Here is a 20,336-nt window from a genome sequence, read left to right on the forward strand (position 1 = left end):
ATGCAGACCCTCCCCCAAACCCCTTGCCCCCCCCCCCCCATCTAGAAAAACCTGGAGACGTTCTCAAAACATTGCAGTATCTCGTTATCTCTCGAGTGTGTTCTGCCACTGTTCTGCCATCCGTCTGAAGAAGGGTTTCGGCCCAAAACGTTGCATATTTCCTTCGCTCCATAGATGCTGCTGCACCCGCTGAGTTTCTCCAGCTTTTTTGTGTACCTTCGATTCTCCAGCATCTGCAGTTCCTTCTTAAACATCTGATTTTGAATGATTGGCTCGAAGGGCCGAATGGCCTAGAAACATAGAAAGTAGGTGTTGGAGTAGGCCATTCGGCCCTTCAAGCCAACACCGCCAGTCAATATGATCATGGCTGATCATCCAAAATCAGTACCCCGTTCCTGTTTTCTCCCCATATCCCTTGATTCCGTTAGCCCCAAGAGCTAAATCTAACTCTCTCTTGAAAACATCCAGTGAATCGGCCTCCACTGCCCTCTAGAGCAGAGAGTTCCGCAGATTCACAACTCTCTGGCTGAAAAGGTTTCTCCTCATCTCAGTCCTATGTGGCCTACCCCTTATTCTTAAACTGTGACCCCTGGTTCTGGACTTCCCCCAACATGGGGAACATTTTTCCTGCATCTCGCCTGTCCAATCCCTTAAGAATGTTATACAGTATACTTGTATAAGATCCCCTCTCACCCTTCTAAATTCCAATTGAGGATTGTGCTTAATTATGGCAACCCTTTGCTGAACTGCACGGGGCGATGCGGTGGCGCAGCGGTAAAGTTGCTGCATTACAGCGCCAGAGAGCTGCGGTTCGATCCTGACTACGGGTGCTTGTCTGTACGGAGCTTCTATTTTCTCCCCGTGACCTGCGCGGGTTTTCTCCGAGATCTTTGATTTCCTCCCACATTCCAAAGACGTACAGGTTTGTTGGTTAATCGGCTTGGTGTAAATGTAAAATTGTCCCTAGTGTGTGTAGGGTAGTGTTAGTGTGCGGGGATCGTTGGTCGGTGCGGACTCAATGGGCCGAAGGGCCTGTTTCTGCGCTGTACCTCTAAACTAAGCTAAACTGCTTGAATAAAAAGAAATTTGCTGTTTGTATGTGCACTGGACATTTAAGAACCATCTGCTAATCAATGCAAGCTTATGAGCCGCGCTTACTGGGAATTCTCATTCCTTACAATGCTGTGTACGACAGTGATCACAACTTCTACTGAAGTGTGGATGGACGTTGGCTCGCTAGGAACTCATCCGCCCTTTGAAGGGTCGTGTTTTTGGTCCTGCTGGGGGGTCCACAGCCCCCTCCTCACCTGGGAAACGGTTTAGTCGCCGATTATCCGACCATGGAGCAGGTAGCACGGGATTACATGGTACCCCTGGCGGGGGGGGAGACGGGGGGGGGAGACGGGGGGGGAACTCCCCCCATCTGCTAAGTGTGATTACCCTCTTTTGTTGCAAAGTGCCAGTAATGAATCACAACGTATTTCCTGTTTTACAGGAAGCTGTTTCTGGGAAATGAAGAACGTGTCCCCATCCCATCGGACCCCGGCCGCTCCGCCTATGCAACTCCCAGACGTGGACGGAGACGGTTTTGCCGACATTCTGCTTGCGAGCAGATCGGCTACATTGGTACGGAACGCTCTTACCTTGGACCAGAGTCATTTACTTTCACAGTTTAGTTTATTGTCACGTGTACCGAGGTACAGTGGAAAGCTTGTGTCGCGTGCTATCCACTCAGCGCTAAGTCTGATTACCATCAAGCCATTTACAGTGTACGGATATATACATTATAAGGGAATAACGTTTCTGGAGGAGTAGAGATTTCAGAGTGTGGAGCGATTGTAATTATGTGATTACTGTTTCTGTGGCTAGCACGCACATAGTCGCCTGTTTCAATTCAATTCAATGAACTTTTTTTATCCATTAGGAACTTTGGTTTCTGCAGCCATACAACGAAAAGAAATAATTTTTGCAAGACACGCAACCAACTCAATTCACACAGACATCCATCACAGTGAATCTCCTCCTCACTGTGATGGAAGGCAAAGTCTTGTCTCTCCCCTGCTCTCCATCCTCTCCCGATGTTAAAGCCCCCGGCGGGCGACGGCAAGTCCCGCGGCCGTTAAAGCCGCGCCGGGCGATGTAAGGCCCCGCTCCGGGTCTTAATTTTGGAGCCCCCGGCGGGCGAAGTAAGGCCCTGCTCCGGGTCTTAATGTTGGAGCCCCCGGCAGGCGACGGCAAGTCCTGCAGCCGTTAAAGCCGTGCGGGGCGATGTCAGCCCCCGCCCCAGGTGCCATCTTAGAGATACAGCGCGGAAACAGGCTCTTTGGCCAACCGAGTCTGCATCGACCAGTGATTCCTGCACATCAACATCACCCTACATACACTTGGGACAATTTTATCTTTTTTATACCAAACCAATTAACCTACAAATCTGTACGTCCTTGGAGTGTGGAATATGCAGCCAATTTGTGCGGTTCCCTGCCTGCTATTAATAAAACAAATCAGTACCTTCCTGTTGGTGTTGGGTGACATGTAGCAAGGTGGAGATGGCCAGTTTGCTAATTAAATAATGTTCATAACACCCTGGCACAAGGTACAATAGCCCCAGGTGTACCATTTCACCTCTGTGGCTTGGAGCAGCAAGATGTGTGCGGTTTCAAAGTAGGTCAGTCCTCAGTCAGAAGTGGGAGCAGCTTCGTTTAGTTTATACAGTGCAGAAACAGGCCCTTCGGCCCACCGAGTCCGCACTGACCAGCAATCCCCGCACGTTAACACTATCCTACGCACGAGGGACAAATTTCAATTCACCAAGCCAAGTACCCGAGTCACGGGATATGGGGAGAAGGCAGGAAACGGGGTACTGATTGTGGATGATCAGCCATGATCACATTTGGCTCGAAGGGCCGAATGGCCTACTTTTGCTCCTATTGTCTAACTTGCACGAGTGTGGAAGGAAACCGGAGATCCCGGAGAAAACCCACGCAGGTCACGGGGAGAGTGTACAAACTCAGTACAGACAGCACCCGTAGTCAGGATTGAACCACGGCCATGTTAAGGTGAGGTGGGGGCGGCCATGTTGAGGTAAGGTGTGGTGAGGGTGGCCATCTTGAGGTGAGATGGGCGTGGCCATGATGAGGTGAGATGAGGCGGCCATTTTGAGGTGTGGAGAGGGCGGCCATGTTGAGGTGAGATGGGGACCGCCATGTACCTTTGTGTGGGGAGTCGGGAAGAACTAGTGGTGAGGCAGCGGGACCTAAACTGAATGTTAAACTAATTAATTGTTTTTATTTCAGACCAATCGGATTCATGATGTGTCCTTCGTGTTTGTGTCAGGAGCGACGGGTGCCCTGATAGGGCAGCCGGTGACGTATAATGTCACTGGTGAAGGCAAGTTGATCGGTCCGAAGGCCTACGTGTCTGGTGAGGGGGCACTCTACGTTCTCTTTGGTTATGGTAAGCAGAAGGTACAAATTAGTTTTCCCAATCCGTCTTAATGTTTTATGACCACTCCTCGTGTTTCTCCAGCCTGCGAGGGGAGCGTTGCTGAATCCATCAGCTCAGTTTGAACGGCCTCAGCACAGCACATCCATAATGAGGAACCAAACAGAGGGCAGCACGATGGCACAGCGCCAGAGACCCGGGTTCGATCCCGACCACGGGCGCTGTCTGTACGGAGTTTAAACTTTCCCCCAGTGGGTTTTCTCCGGGAGCTCCGTTTTCCTCCCACACTCCAAAGACGTACAGGTTTGAAGGTTAATTGGCTTTGGTAAAATTGTAACTTGTCCCAAGTTTGTGTAGGATAGTGTTAGTGTACTGGGTGATTGCTGATCGGCACAGACTCGGTGGGCCAAAGGAGGAATTCTCTGCCTCAGAGGGCGGTGGAGGCAGGTTCTCTGGATGCTTTCAAGAGAGAGCTAGATAGGGCCCACACTCCAAAAACGTACAGGTTTGTAGGTTAATTTGGCTTTGGTAAAAATTGTCCCTAGGGTGTAGGGATCGCAGGTCGGCGCGGACTCGGTGGGCCGATAAGGCCTGTTTCTGTGCTGTATCTCTAAGTCTGAAGAAGGGTCTCGACCCGAAACATCACCTATTCCTTCGCTCCATAGATACTGCCTCGCCCGCTGAGTTTCTCCAGCATTTTTGTTTACCTTAAACTAAATCTACATGCATTTTACCTGCAACAGCCCCCTTGCCTCCCTCTAGTTCTGCTGTTCACCTCTCCCCGAATGGCTTTGATTCACAAACTATTTGAAAATGTCAGTAGTTAATGACTGAGCCTCCTGATGTCATGCAGAGTGCTGTACAGAACAAATGATTCTTTTAAGGGGCAGATTTTACTTTGTATTCAATTAGAACATAGAACTATTTCAGTGTTGGAAAAGTTTCAAAAGGCAGCAGATAGATAGGTTGTCAGTGTATTTTAGTGGTCGGAACAACAGCAGGTGATGTGGACCCAATATAGATCGTACTAAGGTCAAGGGCTTCGTTGGGTGGAATTTGACAAATGTATTCAGGAACGTTTTTTCAGGTGGAGGACCCTACAAGGGAGTGGACAATGCTTGATCTACTCTAAGGAAATTGAGATGAGCTGAAGTGTTTGTCAGTGAGCTTTTTGGGACCAGCGGCCTCTGTTCTATTAGCTTTAAAATAGTTTTTGGATGAAGGCAGGGCAGGCCCACAAGTTAAAATTCTGAATTGGGGCGAGGTTAACTTTGATGGCATTAGACAGGAACTCGTCAAGTTGATTGGAGCAGTTTGTTTAAAGGAAAATGGCTTACTCCTTAAGAATAAGGGGTAAGCCATTTAGAACGGAGACGAGGAAACACTTTTTCTCACAGAGAGTGGTGAGTCTGTGGAATTCTCTGCCTCAGAGGGCGGTGGAGGCCGGTTCTCTGGATGCTTTCAAGAGAGAGCTAGATAGGGGTCTTAAAAATAGCAGAGTCAGGGGATATGGGGAGAAGGCAGGAACGGGGTACTGATTGGGGATGATCAGCCATGATCACATTGAATGTGGGCGTTGAATGATCAGCCATTATCACATTGCATCGAAGGGCCGAATGGCCTACTCCTGTACCTATTGTCTATTGTCTATTGAAAAGGAACGTCTGGAAAGTAGGATGTTTTTAAAATTGTAATGGCAAGAAGTTTAGTTTAGTTTAGAGATACAGTGCAGAAACAAGGCCCTTCGGCCCACTGAGTCCATGCCGACCAGCGTTCCCCGCACACTAACACTATCCTACACACCAGGGAGCAATTTACAATTATACCAAGCCAATTAACATACAAACCTGTATGTCTTTGGAGTGCGGGCGGAAACTGGAGGACCCGGAAAAAACTCATCCCCCCCACCCCTCCGACATCAGACTGAAGAAAGGTCTCGACCCGAAACATCACCCGTTCCTTCTCTCCATAGATGCTGCCTCACCCGCTGAGTTACTCCAGCTTTTTGTTATCACCTTCGATTTTATCCAGCATCTGCAGTTCTCTCTCTGACACACGGGTCAGAAAGTGAACTGTTGCACCACCTTCTGGAAAGCGTGAGGTGGTGCAGTGGATATTTTACAATTGCAGAGCAGCGAGACGTGACTGTGCAGGACAACGCAGCGAGCGGGTGAGTTATCAGGAGGAGATGACGGATCAAGGAGCAGAGGACACAGGCGTGAGATGATCGGCCATGAACTGGAGGAGACGCGGAGACCCTTCTTCACGCCGCATGCCCATACATCCTCGACAGCATCAACCGGTGCAGTGGGCGAAGCAGATTCGTTTGTGTCTTCCAAAGGGTTATTAGACAAGTACTTGGAGAAAGGAACCATCTCATGGCAAGGAACGAGAGCCAGGGAACAGGGCTGAACTGGATAGCTCATTTCAACGCCATCTCCAGTGCGATAGATTGAATGGCCTCCTCCACTGTTGTACGTAGAACAGCACCAAACATCATTTTTATTTATTTAAGAAGGAACTGCAGATGCTGGAAAATCAAAGGTAGACAAAAATGCTGGAGAAACTCAGCAGGTGCAGCAGCATCTATGGAGCGAAGGAAATAGGCAACGTTTCGGGCCGAAACCCTTCTTCAGACTGCCTATCATTTTAATTTAGATCGTACTAAGGTCAAGGGCACTCCCTAAGTACCTATCATTTTAATTTAGTTTAGTTCAAGGATTCCCAACCTGGGGTAAATTTACCCGCCCCCGGGCGGTAAAGATCGCCTACCCAGGGGGTAAATTTGTTGATTCTGGATTTGTACATATTTTTTCTCATTGACTGACTGTGTTTACTTCTGGTATACCGGTATCTGTTCATCATTAGTTGTTCATAAATAAGTGAAATAACATTGTTATGTGCTATTAAAGTTGCCGGGGGTAAAGGGGACGAGAAAGGTTTAGTTTCTTGCTGCGTGTACAGTGGAAAGCCTTCATTGCACGCAGACCGGTCAGCGGAAAGACAATATGTGATTGAGCCATCCACAGTGCAAAGATATACGATAAAGAGAATAGCTTGAATAACGTTGAGTGCCAGGTAAAACCCTGGTCAAAGATAGTCCGAGGGTCTCCAATGAGGTTTAAGTTTAAGTTTACGTATCCTTTATTGTCATTCAGACTTTTCAGTCTGTGCGAAATTTCATGCCTTGCAGTCATAACATAGAATAAAATAACAAAACACACACTTAACACAGATTTAACATCCACCACAGTGAGTCTACCAGGCACAGTGATGGAAGGCGAAAGTCTTAAAGTCCTTGTCTCTTCCCTCCTTGTTCTCCCTCTGCGTTGAGGCGATCCAGGCCTCCGACGTTACGATCCCGCCGGGTGATGGTAAGTCCCGCGGCTGAATCCGAGCTCCGCGAACGGGCCGGTTCAAACTCCGCGGCCCGGGGCGGACGAAGCTGCCACCCTCCAGTCCAGAGGACGAAGCTGTTGTTCCGGGAGCTCCGGAGAACCGGTCACCAACCTGGGACCTGCGAGCTCCCACGTTGTCGTCCACTGGGCCCGTGGCCGAGCCTCCGAGGCTCCGAAGTCGGGTCGCTGCCGCCGCAACGCCACCACAGCCCCGAAGCCAGCCAGCCCCGCTAAGTTGGTAAGTCCTGGCTCTGCCTCCGGAGCCTTGAGGTCGGTCCCAGTTGGAGGCCGCCAGCTCCGCCATTAGGCCTCAGTGCAGACGGAGACGGAGACGGGGGGATACGACAAGAGAAGGTCGCACCCTCCCGAAGGAAGAGACTAAAAACAAGTTTCTCCCACCCCCTCCACATATACACAACTGAAATAAACTGAAATAAACTAGAAAAGACAAACGGACTGCAGGCGAGCCGCAACTGCAGGGCAGCGCCGCCACTTCTGGAAAGATAGATAGTAGTTCAGGTAGATAGTAGTTAGGTAGATTGTAGATAGTAGTTAGGTAGACAGTAGTTAGGTAGATTGTAGTTCAGGACTGCTCTCTAGTTGTTGGTAGGTTGGTTCAATTGCCTGATATCAGCTGGGAAGAAACTGTCCCTGAATGTGGAGGTGAGCTATACCTTTCTACAGGTAGACAAAAATGCTGGAGAAACTCAGCGGGTGCGGCAGCATCTATGGAGCGAAGGAAATAGGCAACGTTTCGGGTCGAGACTCTTCTTCAGATTAATTCTGTCCAGCTAGGTTTAGGTTTATTATTGTCACGTGTACCGAAAACGGTGGAGGGATTTGCATGCTATACAAACCGTTTTGCATATGATCCAAACATATCCGATATTCCTAACATGAATACAAGCAAGTCAAACTCAAATACAATAGATAGAACAAAGGGAGAAGGTACAGAGTGCTGAATATAGTTCTCAGTATTGTCGGGCATCAGTTCCAGAGACAAAATCCAACGTCCTCAATGGGGTTGAGGTGAATTGGACGCTACTCTAGCTTATGGAAGGACCGTTGGAAAGCCTGATGACAGGGGGGAAGAAGCTGTTCCTGAATCTGGTGGTGCATACTCTCAAACTTCTGTACCTGCTGCCAGTTGGGTGGGACAAGCCTCTCATTATGTTGGCTGCGTTTCCAAGGCAGCATGAAGTCAATGGTGGGATATCTGGCCTGTGTGTGTGTGTGTGTGTGGTGAACTGGGCTATATCTACAGCTCTCAGTAACCTAATGACCCTTAACCTTACTGCCCCTTCCCTCAACCTCTCTGTAGTTGGTGGCAAAGATCCTATAGTGAGCAAGATAGTCCACTCAACGAACAAGACGTAGTACGGTCATGGGCAGATGCGTGGGTAATTTTCGGCCCCATTTCCGTAACCGGCTTCCGTCTCCGCACCAAAGATCCCGTAGCGGAGCGAAGATAACTAGTTCGGCGACGGAAGCCGGTTACGGAAACATCCTCGTAAAAATAAAAGTCATTTGGTGAAAATCTTCTCCTCATTTTCAGAATTATAATTTATTAACACAAACGGTTCCCCCGCAACGTTGATTACACCGCGAGTCTGGTCGGGTGGGGTCCAGTTATGGAAATGGATGAAAAAAAGGCCCACGTTCCGCTCCGTTGCGTACTACACGTCAGCCCATTGCATTTAGCAGGAGTGGTCTATACTTGCTCCTCTAGTATCTTTGGTTGGTGGACTGAGCATTTGCATCCCATACTGCTGGGAGCCAGTTCCTGTCAACCCCTGCTCTCCCTTGCCTTGCCACTGACTGAATCCATTTGCTTGGCGATTGTCTTTAGATGGATGGTCAGAACCTTGTCGATTAGTTTAAAGATACAGCGCGGAAACGGGCCCTTCGGCCTACCGAATCCACGCCCAGTGATCAGCCTACGTACACTAGCAATTTACAACTTGTACTGACGCTAATTAATCTACAAACCTGTACGTCTTTGAAGAGAGGAAACCAGAGCATCCACAGAAAACCCACGCAGGTCACGAGGAGAACATACAGCACCTGTGGTGAGGATCGAGCCCGGGCCTCTGCCCTTAATGTACCCCTTTTCTGCCTCGGTGCTACCTGTTTTGATAATACGCCTGCGGGGCACTTTATGTCATTTTTCCCCACGAAGGTCACAGTGGTGTTGTTAAAACAAAAAAAAATAAGAAGCAGAGGAGCTGATGAAAGAAGCAATGGTGGAGAGTTAAACCCTTGTCTCACGGTGCGAGGTTTAACTTGTGGTAAACAAATTTAACTTGTGGTAACTACGTACAATTAACGTAGCGGGAACGTCGGAACTCGTGGACGCAACTTAGCGACTCGTGGCGCTAACGGCAGGTTCCCGTGAAACTTTATTGCTGAGGAGAGTGATGTGAGGAGATGGTTGTTAATGCTGTGTTAATCCTGAGCAAAATAGCAACGATTCAATCAGAAGCCGATCTTATTTGCCACAGCAAATGCTCCTGGCCAATTTATCTGTGTTTTTAAAGCTATTGGTCGTTGAATTTCCCAATGGCCCTGCATTTAGAGTCATACAGCGTGGAAACAGGCCCTTCTGCCCGACTTGCCCGCGCCGACCAACTTGTCCCATCTACATTAGTCCCACTTGCTCATATCGCTCTAAACCGATCCATGTACCTGTTCAAATATCTCTTAAACATTACGAACGTACCTGCCTCGGCTACCTCCTCCAAGATAGCTAACCATTTAGTAGTTTAACAGGTAAAATGAAAAGCGTAATCACCGCAAGATCACCGTTAGTAAGTGGAAGAGGAACGCCCGATGTTACTTTAATGCAAAGATCCTCCAGCTCTCTAACAGTATGTCTGCACAGTGGTGCGGGGGGTAGAGTTGCTGCCTCAAGATATCAGAGACCTGGGTTCGATCCTGACTACGGGTGCTGTCTGTACGGAGTTTGTATGTTCTCTCCGGGACCTGCGTGGGTTTTCTCCGGGTGCTCCGGTTTCCTTCCACAGGTGCGTTGGTTAATTGACTTCTGTAAATTGTCCCTGGTGTGCAGGGTAGATCTATTATATGAGTGATCGCTGGTCGGCACAGACCTCGGTATCTCCAAACTAAACTAAAAAGAGTCTTTCTCCGACAGGGAGCATCCAAGCGGTGTCTGTGCGGGACATTTACACGCAGGCGAATGGCAAGGGCACCTTGCCTCCATCTCTATGGAAGGAAGAATCCCCCTTGGAATGGAAGCCAGAGGGAAGCCTGCCTGGAGTTCTGGATGTGTACAGGTGACTATTGCTGGGGCCGCAGAATGAAGGCAGGGTGGTGGTGGTGGGGTTTGTTGCTGGGGGATTGGGGAAGGGGTTGGAGGGGAGGTTGGGGAAAGGGTTGGGGAGGGGGTTGGTGGGGTTTGGGGGGGGTTGGAGGGGTTTGAGGAGGGGTTTGGGGGGGTTGGTGGGGTTTGGGGAGGGGGGGGTTGATGAGGGGTTGGGGGGTTTGAGGAGGGGGTTGCGGGGGGGGGGGGAGGGGGTTGGGGGGGTTGGAGAAGGGTGTTGGGGGAGGGGGTTTGGGGGGGAGGGGTTTGGAGGGGTTGGGGGGGGGGTTGGAGGGGTTTGGGGGGGGGTTGGGGGGTTTGGGAGGGGGTTGGGGGGGGTTGGAGGGGTTGGGGGGAGGGGGTTGGGGGGGGGGTTTTGAGGGGGGGGGGTTTGGGAGGGGGTTGCGGGGGGGTGGGGGGAGGGTGTTGAGGGGGGTTTGGGGAAGGGGTTGGGGGGTTTGGGGGGGGGTTGCGGGGGGGTTGGGTTGGGGGTTTTGGGGGGGGTTGGGGGGGTTTGGGGGGGGGGTTGGGGGGGGGTTTGGGGAAGGGGTGGGGGGGGGTTTGGGGAGGGGGTTGCGGGGGGGGGTGGGAAAGGGGTTGCGGGGGTTTGGGGAGGGAGTTGGGGGGTTTTTTGTTGGGGGGGTTAGGGGGTGGGGGGGGTTTGTGGGGGGGGTTGGGGGGTGTGGTTTGGGGATATGGTTGGGGAGGGGGTGTGAGATTTGTGGGGGTTTGGGGCTTGTGATACAGTTGTGGTCAGTCGGCTGCTGCTGGGGGTAGTATTTCTAATGCTTGTGGATGTGCAAAGTTTCGGTCTATTATCGTCACGTGTGTATTGTGTAGGTGAGGTAGAGACTTGGGGGAAGTTGATGAGAATGTGGGGAGATTTTTTTTTTAAAGAATTAGTGTAAGTGGGTGAACATTGAATGCGATCCTTAATTGAATCATTGTTGACTTCTCTCCATTGTTACTGAGGAATGTGGTTTTGGGGAACTTTGCATAGAGTCGTAGAGTGTGGAAACAGGCCCTTCAGCCCAACTTGCCCGCGCCCACCAACATGTCCCATTTACACTGGACCCACTTGCCTGCATTTGGCCCATATCCATCTAAACCTGTCTTATCCATGTACAGGGCCTGTCCCACTTGGGTGCCATTTGCGCGTCACGCAGGTGGGCGTCACGCGTGACCGCGCGTCACTGCCTATGTCACCACGCACCATGCGTGCGTAATGCATGACATGCGCGCATCACATGCGTCATGACCCGTAACATCGCGCAAATGACGCCCAAGTGGGACTGGCCCTTACCTGTCTAAATGCTTCTTAAATGTTGCGATTATCGCTGCCTCAACTATCTCCCCCGGCAACTCATTCCATACACTCACCACCTTTTGTGTGGAAATGTTACCCCTATAAAGATTCCTATAAAATCTTTCCCCCCTCACCTTAAACAGGTTAGTTAGAAAAGATTCTGCCCTTGTCCCATTGAGCATAATGGCCTAACTTTGCATTCCCAAAGCGGTTGTCAAAAGCAGCACTCTCTGAAGTGTAGTCGGGCTGTGACAGAGGGGAAAGGGCAGACAATTGTGATCAGTAGTGTGGTGATGCCCCACATATCGTGTGGGTTGTGACGTTGATGTGGGGTCTGTAATATCGACCATCAGGTGTATGTGGAGACGGTGCAAACTGGCATAGACCCGTACAGTGGGGAGAACTGTAAACTCATGAGCGGAATAAATCGAATTGACGCACAAACTCTCTTGCCCAGAGTAGGTGAATCGAGGACCAGACGACATAGGTTTAAGGTGAAGGGAAAAAGATTTCATAGGAACCCGAGTGGTAGCATTTTCACCCAGCGGGTGGTGGATGTATGGAACGAGCTGTCAGAGGAGGTTGTCGAGGCAGAGCGGTACAATGGTGCAGCGGTAGAGTTGCTGCCTTACAGAGCCAGAGACCCCGGTTCGATCCTGACTACGGGTGCTGTCTGCACAGAGTTTGTACCTTCTCCCCGTGACCTGCGTGGCTTTTCCCCGGGATCTCCAGTTTCCTCCCAAACTCCAAAGACATACAGGTTTGTAGGGTAATTGGCTTGGGTGTCATTGTAAATTGCCCCTAGTGTGTGTAGGATAGTGTTAGCGTGCGGCTATCGCTGGGCGGCAAAGACTCGGTGGACCTAAAGGCCTGTTTTGGCGCCGTACCATGTAACAGTCTAATAGTTTCTTAAACTTCGGGATAGTTTAGTTTAAACTAGACTATCCCTACATATGTTTCGGACAGGTTTGGAGGGATATGAGCCAAACGCGGGCAGGTGGGACTAGTGTAGATGGGGCATGTTGGCCGGTGTGGCGAAGTTGTGCCGAAGGACCTGTTTACACACTGTATCCCTCTATCCCTCCCACTCTCTGAAATAGCACTGTGGAAATGTTCACGTACACCTGACTGCAAAGTACACTCAACCATGGCATCTTGCCAACAAGGGAAACGTTTTGGAATCTTAACAGTATGTGCAGAATGATCTGTGTTGAATAAATAACCCGGCTTGCTGGTAGGTTCGGGAGGGATATGTTAACACTGGCCTTTGTCACTGTCTCTGAGGGTTTGCACATGACGCTGTCGGCATTCCAAAAGACTGCACGAAGTCACGTAGTGAGAATAATGCCAAAATAAGATCGTTATCCTGCAGCTCAGAATAGCAGTAAGGTGACCTGTGTCTGCAGTCAGTCACGTACTCGCGAGTGGCTCTGGCATAGCTCGTTGGGTTTGTTTGAGAGATGTCAGCAACAGTGGAAAACATGGCGTCGAAATGACTTTGGAAACTGAGGGCCTGGGTTGTTGTAGGTGACGCTGCATGTGAGCAGGCATGTGAGCTGCTGTGTGGAGGCAGATGTGTTGTGCAGACACTGAGGCTCCCAGACCGGCGAGCTTGTGGTCTGGTGTGTATGGACTGTGGGGCTTTCAGTGTGTAGATCACTGTGTCTCCCATGTACAGACCCCCCCACTCCTCCCTCCTCCAATCGCCGCGCCCTCGATTAGCAGTCCCACCCCCACTGCCTCGCGGAAAGCGGAGATTTTAAAATTGGGATCACAAAAACTTGGCGTGTCTCAAGTGTACCCATCCCGTGTGCAGATCCCATCCGCCTCTGGTGTACAGGCCTATCAGGAAGCCAACTCCTGTCCCTTGACTCCAGTCTCCTTTCTATGTTGAAACACTCAGCCACTACAGGGGACATTGCGCAGTTTAGTTTTGAGATGCAGCATGAAAACAGGCCCTTCGGCCCCGCCAGTCCATGCCGTCCTACGTCATCTTACTTTTGCATCCACTCCCTACACACTGGGGGGCAATTGACAGAAGCCAATTAACCCGCAAACCCGGGATGTGGGAGGAAACCGGAGCATCCGGAGGACAGGCGCGCGGGTCACAAGGAGAACGTGTCAACTCCACACAGACAGCACCGGAGGCCAGGATTGAATCCGGGTCTGTGGACTGTGAGGCAGTGGGTCGACCACTGTGCTGCCCTGGTGGCAGGTTCTGTGACAGGAACCCCAGTACAAGGGGCTCTACCAGGGCAGAGGCTGACCAACACTGCCCCCTAGGGGTCACGGGCTTCTTTGCTACACGGCCTGTATTCCCGGCGTCACTGAACTGGTAACATGCCCTTTGCCCACTGAGTGATCTGCCTGTTAAGTCCTTCAGACTGAAGAAGGGTCCCAATCCAAAACGTCACCGATCCATGTTCTCCAGAGATGCTGCCTGACCCGCTGAGTTACAATACAATAGACACTAGGTGCAGGAGTAGGCCATTCGCCCCTTCGAGCCAGCACCGCCATTCAATGTGATCATGGTAAATCATCCCCAATCAGTACCCCGTTCCTGCCTTCTCCCCATATCCCCTGACTCCGCTATTTTTAAGAGCCTTATCTAGCTCTCTCTTGAAAGCATCCAGAGAACCTGCCTCCACTGCCCCCTGAGGCAGAGAATTCCACAGACTCACCACTCTCTGTGAGAAAAAGTGTTTCCTCGTCTCCGTTCTAAATGGCTTACTCCTTATTCTTAAACTGTGGCCCCTGGTTCTGGACTCCCTCAACATCGGGAACATGCTTCCTGCCTCAAGTGTGTCCAAGCCCTTAACAATCTTATATGTTTCAATGAGATCGCCCTCTCATCCTTTTACTCCAGCACTAGTGTGTGTAGTTTTTGTAAACCATTATCTGCAGTTCCATGTTTCTACACAATAAATAAACACTGTTCAGCTCAAGAGTCAGGCTGATGGGTGGTGCAATGGTGGAGCTAGTGCCTCACAGCGCTAGAGACACGGGTTGGATCCTGACTACGTGCTGCTGAATGGAATATGTACATTGTCCCCGTGACCGCGTGGGTTTTCTCTGGGTGCTCCGGTTTCCCTCCACAAAATTGGCCTCTGTAAATTGTTCCTAGTGTGGGATGGAACCAGTGTATGGGGGATCGCTGGTCTGAGCGGATTCGGTGGGCTGAAGGGCCTGTTTCCGCGCTGTATCTCTAAATTAAACTAAACGTCAGACTGTCTGAAGAAGGGGCTTGACCCAAAACGTATCAGAGATGCTGCCTGTCCTGCTGAGTTCCTCCAGCATTTTGTATCCACCAGGCTGTGGCATATGGAGTCTGCGCCCTGCCACTGAACATGGCGCTAAACACCTGGGGCAGTTGCCCGGACAACGTTTGCCTCTCTGCCCTCATCACCTTGCCCCTGGGAAGCCGTTTATACCTTGGGTGGAATACACAGCACCCACAGGCCATTCGGCCCGACAGGATCATGGCTTCTTTCCTGACCCACCAGCCATGTCTGGGGTATGGGGAGAAGGCAGGTACAGGATACTGAGTTGGATGATCAGCCATGATCATATTGAATGGCGGTGCAGGCTCGAAGGGCCAAATGGCACTACTCCTGCACCTATTTTCTATGTTTCTATGTCCTGTGTCTGTCAGCGACTCTTCCTCTCCCATCTCAAACTTAAGCCTCAAATGAAAAGATAGGTTGGATGCACAGAGTCTCTTGCCCAGTGTAGGTGAATCGAGGACATTGGTTTAAGGTGGAGGGGAAAAGATTCAATAGGAATCTGAGGAGTAACTCAGATTGTAACTCGGGGGGCGGGTGTATGGAACAAGCTGCCAGAGGAGGTGGTTGAGGGACTATCCCAACGTTTAAGAAACAGTTAGACAGGTACATGGATAGGACAGGTTTAGAGGGATGTGGACCAAGCGCGGGCAGGTGGGGACTAGTGTAGCTGGGACATGTTGGTGGGTGTGGGCAAGTTGGGCCGAAGGGCCTGTTTCCAAACTGTATCCCTCCATCTCAACCAAACAATGATGACAAATCATGTGATATATTCAAGAAGGAGGTAGATAAAGAATGAATGGCTACAGGGATAAGACGAGAAAGCAAAGACAGGTACGTGGTGATCAGATGAAATGGTGGTGCAACATCAATGGGTTGAGTAAACGACACCTCCTCCTATTCCCTGAGGTCAGGTGCTCTCCGATTTCACGAGTCTTTGGGCTAAAACATTTCTTTTGAACGCTCTCTTTGATTTTGTGGATAATGTTTCCACCGCCCTGCTGCCTCTAATTCTGTCCCAGTGTAAACAATCTCCATCTAATAAACTTTTTAAAGGATCTCTCTTGGGCCCGTCGCTCTGCTCTTCAGGGGAAGAGAGGCCGGGTTTGTTCTTGCGAACAATAGAGGTCGGTGAAAGGGAAGAACAACAAGCGGCGGGAATAGAGGCAGCGGCTGTCTTATCAGCAATGAGATGTAATGCAGACCTGTGGGAGACGGGGTGGCTGGCAGCTGCCGGCCCGACCTGCAGCTTCACAGAGGGACACAGCCCAGCACAGCAGTCCGCCTCTCTTCCCCCTCGCTCTCTCGCCCTCTCGGTCACAAGGGCTTTGGCCAGGGAGGTCACGTATCCCTACACTGCCGACGTGCCGGGTCACTCACCCAGCCAAGGCCACTGCCCAACCTGCTTTCTCTGTGGTTATCCGAGTTTCTCAGTATCTGCGCTCCTGTTGCTCTATGTGGGACATCGCCATGGAGAGGACGAGCTGAGGGAAGTCAGATGAGTCAAGTGTTCAGAAAAGATTCACAAGGATGTTGCCACGACTGGAGGGTGTGAGCTATGGGGAGAGGTTGCGTAGGCTGGGTCTCTATTCCTTGGAGCGCAGCGCAGGAGGATGATGGGTGATCTCATAGAGGTGTATAAAATCATGAGAGGAATAGATCAGGTAGGTGCACGGTGCCTCTTGCCCAGAGTAGGGCAATCGAGGACCAGAGGACATAGGTTCAAGGTGAAGGGGAAAAGATTGAATAGAAATCTGAGGGGTCACTTTTTCACACAAAGGGAGGTGGGTGCATGGAACAAGCTGCCAGAGGAGGCATGTGAGACGGGGACTATCCCATCGTTTAAGAAACGGTTAGACAGGCACATGGATAGGACCGGTTTGGAGGGTTATGGACCATGCGCAGGCAAGTGGGACTAGTGTAGCTGGGACATTGTTGGCCAGTGTGGACAAGTTGGGCCGAAGGGCCTGTTTCTGTCATATGTCCCAGATAGAACGATGAAATTCTAACTTACAGCAGCACTACAGAAAATGTAAACATAGCACCCTATACGTACACACACACACACACACACACACACACACACATATATATATATATAAAATATGAGTATGTGTGTGTGTGTATTTGTTTATATATATATATATATATATACACACACATATAGTTATATATACATATTGTACAAACACTCAGTTAATATTTAAACACAGCTTAATATTCGTACAAAAGCGATGGCTACCAAGTGAAGTCGCTCTTGTCTGCTGCACCCAGTCACCTGACCACCCAGATCGACGTTAATTGGTCAGCCCAGACCACGGCAGTTCACGCGAGAGATCGACCTCGACAAACGAAGATTCGAGACCAAAGTGGCTCGGCCACAAGATGGCGCCACAACATTTTATTTATATATACACACATACTCATATTTTATATATATATATACTAGACTAAGTGGGACCCATTGAGGGTGGTCGCAGCGGATGCAGCTCGCACTCTGCTCACCCCGCACCTCAGCTTTCGGCCTCACCCAGTAGCTCCATGTCCCACTCCGGCTTCACTCAGAGGCTTCCGGTTCAACTCAGCAGCTGCCCCGGCTTGTTGTGCTCGTCGCAGAAGCAGCTCGCATGCTGCTCATGCTCTCTTCCCGCACGCTGCTCAACACACTGCGCTCCTTCAGCTTTTTATTCTCCTCGCCGCCGTGATTGACAGTGGGTGCCGGAAGAGGCGTTTTTTTTACGATTTTTAAACCTTCCTAACTTTTGTACTATTTCACCGGTTGCAACAAAACGTATTCGACTTGCAGCACAGGGGAATGGCGGGTAAGGTGGCGAAAAATTGTAGCGCTATGGGGGATCGTTATTGCGCAAATTAAAAAACAATGTATTTAAGTAGGAACTGCAGATGCTGGAAAATCGAAGGTACACAAAAAGCTGGAGAAACTCAGTAGGTGCAGCAGCATCTATGGAGCGAAGGAAATAGGCAACGTTTCGGCACGAAACGTTGCCTATCTCCTTCGCTCCATAGATGCTGCTGCACCCGCTGAGTTTCTCCAACTTTTTTGTGTACCTAAAAATAACGTAAACCGGAAAAGGACAAGTACAGTACAGCAAGGGAACAGGCCCTTCGGCCCACATTGTCTGTGCTAAACATGGTGCCAAGTTCAATTGATCTCATCTGCCTGCACATCATCCATATTATCTGCATATCTGTTGGCCTTTCCAAAAGCTTCTTAAATGCCTCCACCACCACCCACGGCAGTGTACTCCAGACACCCACCACCCACTGTGTAAAAGAAACATATAAACCCCACCTTAAAGCTAATTGTCTTTTCTTTTCCATCCTGAGAGAAAGGTTCTGACTGTTGACCATATCTATGGCACACAACATTTAGAGAGTCCTACATCGCGGAAACAGGCCCTTCAGCCCAAACTGTCCATGCCAACCAAGATACCCAGCTATGTTAGTCGCATGTCTCTGAGTTTGACCCATATCCATCTAAACCTTTCTCATTCATGTACTGCAAATATCTTTGAAATGTTCTTAATATACCAGTCTGAGGTTAATATGTCTCTGGGGTTAGAGTAACCCAACTTTGGTGTTGCAGTGATCGAACCCTGGGCCTAGAGTGTCTCAACCCTGATTCTAGAGTGTCCCAATCCTGGTTCTAGAGTGTCCCAACCTTGGGCCTAGAGTGTCCCAACCCTGGGCCTAGAGTGTCCCAACCCTGGGCCTAGAGTATCCCAACCCTAGGTTTAGAGTGTCCCAAACCTAGGGTTAGAGTGTCCCAACCCTAGGGTTAGAGTGTCCCAACCCTAGGGTTAGAGTGTCCCAAACCTAGGCCTAGAGTGTCTGGGCCTAGAGTGTCCCAACCATGGGCCTAGAGTGTCCCAACCCTAGGGTTAGAGTGTCCCAACCCTAGGGTTAGAGTGTCCCAACCTTGGGGCCTAGAGTGCCCCAACCCTGGGCCTAGAGTGCCCCAACCCTGGGCCTAGAGTGCCCCAACCCTGGGCCTAGAGTGTCTCAACCCTGATTCTAGAGTGTCCCAATCCTGGTTCTAGAGTGTCCCAACCCTGGGCCTAGAGTGCCCCAACCCTGGGCCTAGAGTGCCCCAACCCTGGGCCTAGAGTGCCCCAACCCTGGGCCTAGAGTGCCCCCAACCCTGGGCCTAGAGTGTCTCAACCCTGATTCTAGAGTGTCCCAATCCTGGTTCTAGAGTGTCCCAACCTTGGGCCTAGAGTGCCCCAACCCTGGGCCTAGAGTGCCCCAACCCTGGGCCTAGAGTGCCCCAACCCTGGGCCTAGAGTGCCCCAACCCTGGGCCTAGAGTGCCCCCAACCCTGGGCCTAGAGTGTCTCAACCCTGATTCTAGAGTGTCCCAATCCTGGTTCTAGAGTGTCCCAACCTTGGGCCTAGAGTGCCCCAACCCTGGGCCTAGAGTGCCCCAACCCTGGGCCTAGAGTGCCCCAACCCTGGGCCTAGAGTGTCCCAACCCTGGGCCTAGAGTGTCCCAACCCTGGGCCTAGAGTGTCTCAGCCCTGGGCCTAGAGTGTCCCAACCCTGGGGTTAGAGTGTCCCAACCTTATGCCTAGAGTGTCCCAACCCTGGGCCTAGAGTGCCCCAACCCTAGGGTTAGAGTGTCCCAACCCTGGGCCTAGAGTGTCCCAACCCTAGGGTTAGAGTGTCCCAACCTTATGCCTAGAGTGTCTCAGCCCTGGGCCTAGAGTGTCCCAAACCTAGGCCTAGAGTGTCCCAACCTTGGGCCTAGAGTGTCTCAGCCCTGGGGTGAGTGTGCCCTTGGGGTTAGTGTGCCCCTGGTCTTAGAGTGACCTAACCCCGGGGATGTTGTAACCATCTCCCAGGGTAAGGCGGACCTGGGTAATCTAACCCAGCCCTGGGGTTAATGTGCTTCATGCTGGGGATAAGCTCACCAAATCTTGGGATGATCACAATGACTGTTTCCCACCATCACCACTCATAACCCAAGCTCACTGAAAGAGCAGCCGGTGAAGGCTCCATTCAAGGGCGGCACGGTGGCGCTGTGGGAGACTTGCCCCCTCACAGCGCCAGAGTCCCGGGTTCGATCCTGACTACGGGTGCTGTCTGCACGGAGTTTGCACGTTCTCCCCGTGACCTGCGTGGGTTTTCACCAGTTTCGTCCCACACTCAAGACCTACAGGTTTGTAGGTTAATTGATTTTGGTGCAATTGTAAATTGACCCTAGTTTGCGAAGGATAGTGTCAATGTGCGGGGATCGCCGGCCGGTACGTACTCGGTGGGCCGAAGGGCCTGCTTCTCTAAACTAAACTGAAGTGAGTGGATCCAGAGCCAGCAGTCAAATAGCTGGAGCCCTGAACAATACTGCCCTCTGCTGGTCTCTGGGAGCACGTTCAGAGTCCTCAAACTAAATGAGACTGTTTACCAGAGGATGGTTAATTGATAAATATAGTAAGTTAGAGGGACGGTATTAGGCCATTCGGCCCATCAAGTCTATTCTGCCATTCAGTCGTGGCTGTTCTATCTTTCCCTCTCAACACCATTTCTGCCATCTCGCCGTAGCCCCTATCCAATGATGGACTCCACAGCCGTCTG

The 20,336-nt window shown here is 50.8% G+C and overlaps 1 protein-coding gene across 1 annotated transcript in view; it reads left to right on the forward strand.

Annotated features, from left to right (window-relative positions):
• fam234b (family with sequence similarity 234 member B) overlaps nt 1–20,336 on the forward strand; it is a 47,990-nt gene that overhangs the window by 14,729 nt on the left and 12,925 nt on the right. Inside the window, exons 5-7 of the mRNA XM_055663029.1 lie at nt 1,496–1,626; nt 3,294–3,453; nt 9,991–10,132. Of these exons, the coding sequence (XP_055519004.1) occupies nt 1,496–1,626; nt 3,294–3,453; nt 9,991–10,132 (433 nt within the window). The remainder of the gene's footprint in view (nt 1–1,495; nt 1,627–3,293; nt 3,454–9,990; nt 10,133–20,336) is intronic.

The sequence above is a fragment of the Leucoraja erinacea genome, chromosome 37 (genome assembly GCF_028641065.1).
Source record: "Leucoraja erinacea ecotype New England chromosome 37, Leri_hhj_1, whole genome shotgun sequence".
NCBI classification, from domain to species: domain Eukaryota; kingdom Metazoa; phylum Chordata; class Chondrichthyes; order Rajiformes; family Rajidae; genus Leucoraja; species Leucoraja erinaceus.